Source organism: Montipora capricornis, chromosome 8 (assembly GCF_036669925.1).
Source record: "Montipora capricornis isolate CH-2021 chromosome 8, ASM3666992v2, whole genome shotgun sequence".
In the NCBI taxonomy this organism is placed as follows: Eukaryota; Metazoa; Cnidaria; class Anthozoa; order Scleractinia; family Acroporidae; genus Montipora; species Montipora capricornis.
The window spans coordinates 30,369,223-30,379,222 of record NC_090890.1 but is presented as its reverse complement, the minus strand read 5'-3'; the positions used below and the strand labels follow the sequence as shown (position 1 = coordinate 30,379,222).

Genomic DNA, 10,000 nt, shown 5'->3' with positions numbered 1-10,000 from the left:
ATGTGACTAGTTGGACAATGTCTGTACCTCAACCCAGCTGATTATTCTGATAAGATAGAAGTAAAGAAACTTTGCTGCTGTAAGGAAATTCAAGGAATTGGACAGCAAATGTGCCAAAGTTCTTCAAGAGCTAATATTGAAAATAGTGCATATAATGAATTACATATTGGGATGATACATAATTTGACTGTATGTCTTTTATTTGTTGCAGGATAATCAGGATGGGCAAGATTGGCAGAAGGAGAAAACATTCTCACTGGTTTTATGGGAGAAGTAAAAACATACAGGTAAATAAAGAGAACACAGCAGTTCCTTCCGGCAAGATTTCTTCATTTCATTCTACTGTTCCTTTAAAGTATCAGTTCTCTCTTCGTGATGTCCCTTCAGCAGTTCTTAACCAGCCATCCATCACCAATTTCACAACTGTATTCAGTGTTTTAAGCAAGGATAACATTTTGAAAAGCAAGTGGAACCTCAATGAACATTCCAATTTGTTTATGATGCTTTGCACTTTTACTCCTGGAGTGACACCACCTGTACCTGAAAAGTCAATCATGATAAATCTGGACTTCACATATAAAGTGTTTGCATGCAACATCCATGTTACTAATCTGAAAGACATTCCAAATGAAGTCAGTCACACTGAGCACTTTGTCAAGCTCCTGGACTATGTAGATGAACATAGTGTTTGCCCTGGTACAGTGTGCAATGAAAAACTGGAACAACTTGCCATGTCAGGTGGACGGAATGGGATCTTCAAGGACAAAAAGGGGAAAATCAGAGGAAAACTTAATGAAAGCTCAACTTGTATAAGACCTGTTGACTGTTTTGGAATAGTTCAGAACAGCAACAGCATTTGCAAGTCTTGCCAGGTGTTCAGAAAATCCCTTCTAACAATGCTTTCTAACCAGAATGCTAAGAAACAATCTCAGTCTGCAACAAGTGCCAACATTCACTGCCCATGGAAATATTTAAGTACTGAAGAGGCAAAATTACCGGGTACGTGTGAAAAGCTTGCTGGAGGAGAGACAAAAGATGGCAAGAGAAATAAGTCACTTGAAACAAAAATTCCAAAAGGTGTTTTACTAGCATATCTTTTTAGGCTACGAAGTAGTTTTATTGTTTTTTAAGGCCACATTGACGGTAAAATGGTAAAATGATAATTAATATCATTTCTTATTTCAACTGCCATATCTGAGCAAGTCAGTTTCATGGGTACATTTCTAAATAATATTGTAGCGCATATTTCTTTGAGAATGCTTAATTAATAATAATTGAAATTAACAAATAAGATAATGTTGTTGAGATGACTCTCACAGGACTCAACTTTCAGGAAAAAACCTTTGAGATAGCTGGACCTTAATGCTTTCAGATTTTAAGTTGCCAGCACAACTATTTAAGTGGAGAGTGTGAAAAGTTAGTTGCCAGTGGTGACTCCAGTGGTTGGAGTGTAGAACTCTGAATCAGTATAGTTTACATGCATTTCTTGTGATCTAAGGCCATTCAAGGAGAACAAAGGAGATATGCTGACTAGCAAAAGGTTTAGGAACTTTGTGCATTGCACAAACACACACACAAAAATATTTTAAATCAAATACCTCAGAAAAACAATGTCTGTACCACAAGCCAACTGATTGCTCTGTGACTCAAATGATACAATAATGTATGTTATCTAAGAAACTTTGCTTCTGCAGGGGAAATTCAATGATTTACACAAGCTTAAAATATAATGCAATTCAATGCTTTAAATCCTGTATACGATCAAATTGTAGGTAGCATCTATTATCTGCAAAAAGCCATAGGGACTTTGCGTAAGCTGTTGGTTTCCTAAGAGAGCCACATTCTCCCTTTTTCAGGATGAGGGTACATACTTTCTAATTTTATTATTCTGTTTTTTTTTCTGTAGGAGTTGATATCCCTTCATGAGGAAGATGACAGGGTGCTTGAAGGGTTGTTTACTCAACTGAAGTCAAGCTGTAAAGCCTCTCCAGACCAGCAAGATTTTAGGTCCCTATTTTTAGCAGAACAGGAGAAGATCAATGCATTGAGCGATAGAAGAGGAAGAAGATGGCATCCTTTGGTGATACGATGGTGTTTTCAGTTGTACTCGACATCCCCTAAGGCTTACCAGCAGCTCAAGGACAGTGGAATCCTTACTTTACCAGACAGCCGAACATTAAGAGATTATAGTACTAACTGTTATAAGTCTGGTGTAGGATTTGATCTATCATTTCTAGATTTAGTTAAAAAAGATTATCTTGACAGATCAGATCCCAAAGATTCTGATTCTTGGTTGGGTCTTATACATGGTGAAGTTTCCATTAGGAAAGATCTTGTTTTTGATGACACAGGTATGGTGATTGGATTTGTTGACCTTGTCTCAACCCAAAACAACATTGATGAACTTGAAAGGTCATTGTCATCTGAGGGAAGCTCCACTATTCCAGGGGAAGCCACCCATATGTTTGTATTTATAGCAGTCAGCCTTTTCTCAAATTTGAAAATGCCTGTGGCATTTTTCCCAACCACCACCATTAAGTCATATCAGAAACCCATAAGGGTTGAAACGTGTAACGGTCCCTTGTGTGCTGGGAAACAAGCTTCTGAATATTCAATTTGCTAAGTACCATATTTGGAACAAGAGCGAGGGGTTTCCAAATATGGTACTTAGCACTGAAACATTCAACCAATCAGTTCGCACTGAATATTCGGAAGCTGTGAACGCGCGTTACACGTTTCAACCCTTATGGGTTTCTGGTCATATGCATTGTTTAATATATTTTGGAAGTGCATTGAGGAATTAGAACAAAAGGATTTTAAGGTTCTAACTAGCACATGTGATGGTGCTTCTCCGCACCGTAAATTCTACCGCTTCCATTGCCCTCCAGGTGCACCAAAAGGGACAGTTATTTTTAAAACTAACGATGTGTATGCTAGGGAAACAAGGCCTATTTACTTCATTTGTGATCCTGTGCATTTGCTCAAAACCACTCGTAACAACTGGGAAAACAGCTTCTGGGGGAACAAAACAAGAAAGCTTAGAAACAACGACATGTGGATAACTTGGCTACAACTGATTGATGCATTTGAGAATGATATAAATGAGTCCAATGCATCAGGTCTGTGCTTGTTACATAAATTAACTGCTGACCATTTGTTTCTAAACCCATATTTAAGGATGCGAGTGTACCTAGCAGCACAGGTCTTCAGTAACAGAGTTGTGAATGCCATCACTATACAAGGTAAGACAGGTACTGAGGAGACTGCAAAGTTTCTTAGAAACATGAATGATTTTTTTGACTGCTTAAATGCAAACAGAGAGTTTACTCAATTTGAGTTTAAGAGTGTGTATCGAAGTCCACATGATAGGAGATTAGTTTGGTTAGAGGATGAGTTTTTAAAGTACTTTCAGGATTGGAAAAACTAGGCCATGAATCAAACAGACGTTCCTCTACAGGAGCGAAAACAGTATTTTTCAAGTGACCAGACATGGGAGGGGCTCCAGATTTGTGTTAAATCTTTTGTAGAGGTAGTCAGGTTCTCCCTTTCCATCCTGGAGGTGGATTATGTTGTTGCCACAAAAATCAACCAAGATCTACTAGAGAAATTCTTTGGTAAGTTAAGGCAAAAGAGGGGAGCATATGGAACTTTCACCTGCAATGAGTTCAGTCAAAGCTATGCAAACGCAGGATTTGCGCAGACACATGATATTAAAACTGTGCGAAGAATCAAAAGAACAGGTGGTGAGTTGCTTCCACTGGAACCAACTTTACGATTAACAAAAGTTCATAGGGTGTAGTGAAGATGGCTGGTATATATACATTTCAAAGTACATATTTGTATATCTTTTATAGAAGAGTATATCTTTTACAAAGAGTTCAAATAATTTTATTAATCAGAACAAGTTACAATACTTTCAATGCTCTTAACATGATAATTATTCAGTTTGTTTTAAGATACATTTGTAAGAACTCTATGAGTATGGTCTTCCATGTTTGTATCTAAATTACATTTTCATTAAGGACCATTGTGCATTCTTGTACTTAATTCAGTCATGTATGTTATCAAATTAAAGAAACATTGCACTTTAATGTGTTGTGTGGTTTGAATTGTTGCTTTTAATTGTTCCTTAGACAAGCTACAGGAATATTTTTGAGTGGGCTTCTGATACCACATTCAAATATAGTTTATTATGCAACCATCAAAAAAACCATGTAGTGTCTTTACTGGCCAACCTGAAAAAGAGAGACCTACAATATGACTCAGACAATTGGCAAAAGATACTAAACAGTACCATATAAAGATTGAGCACTGTGCACGAGTCAACTAGCCAACTGGCCTATTAGGTAGGTCTACTGAATACAAGTTACTTTCTACATCACTGAACTTAGATTATCTGTAGTACGTACTTACCACACAAGTAAATAGTACTTTTCGTGCACACTGATTGGCTAACTTAGTGTTGATTAAGCAAGTACTATTCACCTCCGAGCAGCCGAAGAAAAATGAAAGGGCTTTTGTCGGTATATTGTCACAAATACAGTTAATGTACTCTTTGGTCTGCTAGTTATTCAGCTTGTTTATTCACCTCAGAGCCAGTGAAAAGGGTGCATAGTTCTCTCTGCTTCTTAATTATAAAAGTGGAGATATAAAATTGCTTTCCAAGAAATCTCATTCTGTTTTGTTTTCTTGAAATTTTAAAGTTCCATTGTTTTGTTCTGCCACTCTCTGGTGTGACCAATGGGTATTTTTTCCTCACAATATCAATACACTGTCGAACAAACTGGTGAGGAGGAAAAAGGAACAATATCAACTACATGTTTGGGATATTGTTTGATTTAATACCAAATAATCAGAAGTATCAAAATGAGAAATGTGCAGTTCCAGATTTAACATCCATACTCCCCTCACAGGAGGGATTGGAATTTCCTGGCGGTTTGGGGGTTCTGTAAGGCCCAAAAATTTAAAGAAATGTATGAAGCTTAATTGGAATTTACAGAGGGGGTGGGGGTCGTCTTAGAAAAAATACCTTCCATCGGAGAGGTATGGATCTTTTCTGGAATTACATAATGAATGACAGACATAACAATTCATATTGAAATCTTGGGAGTGAAAAGTGTTCCAGGGAGGTACTCGCTTAAATTTTGGGATAGGTTTGTGCTGTGAAAGGGTCTTAATTAAACCCTAACCCTTTTCAGGATGAAACAAATGAAAACCGATACCCTATCAACGGCCGTAACCCAGGTAACAAAAACTAATAATGGTGTGAAAATGTCAATATATTTAGATCACTACAGGAACATAAATATAATGGAAACAGGGGCATAAAGGACACCCTAAGGATCAACCATACCCTATCACAGCACATACCTAGTATGAAAGTACCCCCCACCCCCCAACCCTTCCATAGGGAAAGGGTTAACTTATGTCAAAACAACTCATTAAGTAATGCACCTTGCTTATACTGAATTTGATGACATCAATGCTTTCCGGATGCTGTCTTTGCCATGCAGTTCAACTGAATGTGTTGAGGTCAGTGAAGCCAACCGTTCCTTAACTTTCCTTTGTTCTTTGAACACCTTCAGATAGGCCCACTTGCGGATTCGGAAGTATAAATTAACGAAAAGCTTAAGAAGAAAATCTCTGTCTGCTACAGGGAGAGTTAAAGCATAAGGCTACTTTTGTTTCAGTAGAGGAGAATTGTCAATCAATTGTTCCAGGAGGTGTCACTGTCAGACTTTCTAGAGCTGCTGCGGAAACTTGCTAGGTTGAGAAATGGGCGGATTGAAACCTCAAGAAAACAAAAGAAACCAAAAGTCGAAGGGTCCACTTGGGAAAGGCCCCCTCTGTTTAACGACAGCCATTAAGTTAGGATAAGTCATTGCTACTGTCTGATTTTGGCCACCCGGAGTTGTTTCGCGTAACATCGTGATGATGCGCTCTAACCTTTCTCTTTTACAACTTTTCTTGTCTTGGGTGGATCGCAAAATGGCACTATGGTCGTGATAGCGCTGTAATCGATCCCTGGTCTTTCGCCCTACGTATCCAGCTATATATGCTACTACGCTCTCTTCTACTGGGGTGAGGGATGGTTTATTTGGTGTTTCTCCGACACATGTTTTACGCAATTGCAGAGCACTAGCTACAGCTTCGGATGTCGAGAGATGTCCGCAAAAATCAGGCTAACAAGCTTTTGAAGTAAAAGTTTATCTGCCGGATTTAAGCTCGTTCCGCAGAGCTCGGTCCATTTTATGGAAAGTTCTTCGGATTGCCGGAATTGGTGCAGATGCTGAGCAACATACTCGTGTCGAGTTGACGTGCTTAATAGTTGATCCCTGGCAAAGGTAATCATCCACAAGGTTTTGGCCACATATGCACAAAGGCCGATGACTCCACTGGCATCGATTTTGCCCCTTTTCAGTTCGGCAACAAGGAACACTGCCTATTGCTTACAGTCAGCAAATCTTGCTTCCCTCAGTTTCACAATTTCATTTGGCGTAGAAGTTATTTCTTGAAGGCAATTTACAATAGCTGATAAACATTCACGATCAAAATATTCCTCAAATCCCAGGTCTACAAGGATCTTCCTGGTTTTCGTTTGATGGTCTGACAGTACCTGCGTTTTTTTTGCTTTTCCTTTTGCACCACTGCAGCTTAGTTCATGTCTTTTTAGCCAGCCCATAGAGTGGTAAACCTTTTTACACTTGCTACATTTAAATGAGCTTTCATCTTCGTCTTCATCATCGGACCCGTCTGCTTCGTCGTCTCCTAGTTTAGCCGGTGCACTTTCTTCTTCGTTGTCGTCTTCTTCTAATAACAAACTTTCCACCGCGGCGATCGCTTCGATTTCAGAGTCCTCCCACTCCTCAAACGCTTCACAAATTTCCATCACACTTACGGTTATTTTTACACTGACTTGGCCAACATTGTTAAGTGACGTCACAAATTTCCACCAGGTTGCGACGGTCACGTCAGCAAGTTTCCAATCCAGTCTCTTCTATTATCCATGGTTCAACATAGTGCAACTAGACTATTTGTCGAAACAGGGGTCTCAATAAAATGTGAACTTTTGAGTAGGCTAACTGACAGTATCAAGAAAGAGCCGCTTGGGGTGTCTGGGGCATGCTTTTCTCTATTTCACGCTTATCTCTACCCTACTAGTCTGACCTAGGTAAAAATAGGCACGCATCGCGTACGTGTGGTAGTGCAGTAACGTGACACAGTGCTTTATTCCATAACTGTCAAGTGAGCTGCGTTTTGTTTTCCAGGAGATTCAAGTTGTCTTTGAGTAATATGCAGCTCTAATATAGAGCACAATATTGCTTTGCTATCGTAAATCATTATAGTGCTATGGTAGATGTCTTAGGTAACTAGCCCTAAGAAGACATATAGTTACTACTAAAATACTAAACCCAGAAAGACTGAAGAAATTAGAAGGGATTCGAAGTAGACATAAAGTTTGCTTCAACTTCAACAAAAGTTCGCTGAAGTTAAGCCCTCTCCGGCGGAGTTAGTGTCTGGATGGGAAAATTCAACCTAAGCAAGGTACAGATTTTGCTAGCCTGCATTATGAAACATAAATATTTATCCACAGCTTTTAGGAAGAGCAGAAGAAAGTTTTTAGGAAGTGTCGATCCAGGATAAAAAAAAAAGCCACCGGCAACAAAATTTGAGACATGAAAACAACATAAATTTCCTGCGCGAATATAAACAGTTAACCAACAGCGAAAAACATTTTGGGAGATTTTTGCTACCTTCAAATTTTCTATTGTAGTTTTGGCTGCACAAATAAATCGCAAAAATCGAAAGTGATAATGATCTCCGTGGCCGCCTGTGATCAAGTTACCTTCCGTGTTACGATCAACTCAAGAAACAATGGCTACATCTGTCAGGAACCCATGACCCGGAGCCTTCAACTCCCATACTGGGCCTATGTAACGGCATTTTTACAGACCGATCTAGTTTTAGACTACTTTTCCGAAAACAAACAAAGGCAGTTCCGGTTCGGTGACCCTATGACGTCAGCTTAATTTCTTGTAATTGGCCATCGGGCTCCTGTGGGAGTCTCATTCGCGGGAAATTCAATCTAAAAATAAATCGGTCTGTGAAAACGCCGTTACACGAACACAGTATAGTTGTAGGCTCCGGGTCATGGGTTCCTGATCTGTGACAAAATGACGGCAAGACACCGGGTTTTTGTTTTTGTTAGTTTTTAGGGTTACAAAGTTCGACAAGAAATGTGCCAATTCAGCACAAAGATCACAACCGTCTAACTCTCGAGGTTGACCATTGTTTCTGCAAAGTCAAATGTTCACTCTCCTAGATGAGGTTATTTATCACCAGGTAATTCTATCGTTTTGGAAAGAGAAGCAGTTTAGTTATTCATCAGTGTCACAAATTCTTGCTGATTTTGGGGCTCATCTGTCGAAATTCAGTCAAGCACGCTTCCAACAGACCTGTTAATTTTCGTGATTCATGCACGCGCTGCGGGCCTATTTGACACCACGGACTTGCACTCACTCACTCACTCACTCACTCACTCACTCTTACAACCCGGTGACAGTGCACTACCACAAAAACGGATTAGACCTGAGAACGGATTTTACTGGCAACATAGACAGGGAAACCTAAGAAACCATGGGGCTTATGGGATACTCCTGACTAGTTGAATTATCACGACTAGCACACGATAATTTTACATCCCTAAGAAGTGTAACAGGTTAAGTTTAAGAATCTTAGGAAACAGTTTGTGATTCTACCAAGCGTTTCTTAAAAGCGGTGTTAAAACCTGTTACATTCTGGAGTATTTTGATCCTTGATTCCTCAGTTTTGGACGTCCCTGGGATAATCTTACGGTAAATTGTCTTAGGGTCCTACAAACATAAGGTCTGTAAGACTCTGCGGACCGTATTTAGGAATTTTGAGTTCCAGCTCCTGTCGTCAACTTATTCTCAAATGACCGCGGCAACAATTTGATGTTATAGTTATACCTAAAATATTTGACTTGAACAGCAAAAGCGGTTAGAAGGTAAAGGCGTGCTTTGCTAGGAGACTTGAAATTAGTCATCATTCAATCATCATCTTCAATTATTTAGATGCTAATAATCTTAATGTCATTTATCAATAAGCGTACAGAAAACTTCACAGTACTGAAACAGCTTTACTCCGTGTCCATAATGATATCGCAATTGCCTTAGATCAGAAAAGATCAGACAAGATCAGTGATTTTGCTACTTGTTGATCTTTCCGCTGCATTTGACACTGTGGATCACTGTATCTTACTTTCACGCCTTTCTCATCGATTTGGAATTGGAGGTACTGCTTTGGATTGGTTTCGATCATATTTGAGCAATCGCACCCAATTTGTAATTGTTAATGGCTCGACCTCTGAGAGTCATGTTCTGCAGTTCGGTGTACCTAAGGGGTCACCCAAGGGTCGGTCCTTGCTCCTCTTTTATACTCATTGTACACCTCTCCACTAAATGATATCGCCAGAAAGCACAAACTAAGTTCATTTTTAAGCGGATGATACGCAGCTTTATGTAACATTCGAGACGTCATCCCTTAACGATATGGAACTGAGCAAGTCTAGGTTGGAAACCTGCGTACGAGAAATTGATAGCTGGATTAAACAACCTAGTCACATATTCACGTCTGTGATGAGAGTGCTGGCTTCTCCAAAAGCAAGTAACATTGGAGTTCTTTTTGACGAATCTCTGAGTATGGTTCCTCAGGTGACTGCGATTTGCAAATCGGCATTCTATCATCTCCGTAAAATTAGTCTTATTGGTAAATATCTCACCTTTGATGCAGCTCAGCTTCTTTTTTATGCCCTCGTTACATCAAAACTTGACTACTGTAATTCGTTACTGTATGGTTTACCTAAGCGCGTGATTAAACAGCTCCAACGTGCACAGAATGCAGCAGCTCGTGTTGTTACTGTTTCGCCCAAGTTCTGCCATATTACACCTGTTCTTGCGAATCTTCATTGGCTTCCGAT

The 10,000-nt window shown here is 39.5% G+C and overlaps 2 protein-coding genes across 4 annotated transcripts in view; both read left to right on the top strand.

Annotated features, from left to right (window-relative positions):
* Nucleotides 1–4,088, top strand: part of LOC138060219 (uncharacterized) — a 5,597-nt gene extending 1,509 nt beyond the window's left edge. The window contains exons 2-3 of one of the 3 annotated variants that reach the window (XM_068905951.1): nucleotides 212–1,077; nucleotides 1,907–4,088. In XM_068905951.1, the coding sequence (XP_068762052.1) occupies nucleotides 222–1,077; nucleotides 1,907–1,926 (876 nt within the window). In that variant the 5' untranslated portion in view covers nucleotides 212–221 and the 3' untranslated portion in view covers nucleotides 1,927–4,088. The remainder of the gene's footprint in view (nucleotides 1–211; nucleotides 1,078–1,906) is intronic. The other 2 variants (XM_068905952.1, XM_068905953.1) reach the window with 2 other exon arrangements.
* A 5,484-nt stretch (nucleotides 4,089–9,572) lies between these two features.
* LOC138013925 (uncharacterized) overlaps nucleotides 9,573–10,000 on the top strand; it is a 516-nt gene continuing 88 nt past the window's right edge. The window contains exon 1 of the mRNA XM_068860960.1: nucleotides 9,573–10,000. This exon is cut by the window's right edge and continues 88 nt beyond it. Coding sequence (XP_068717061.1) covers nucleotides 9,573–10,000 — 428 coding nt within the window.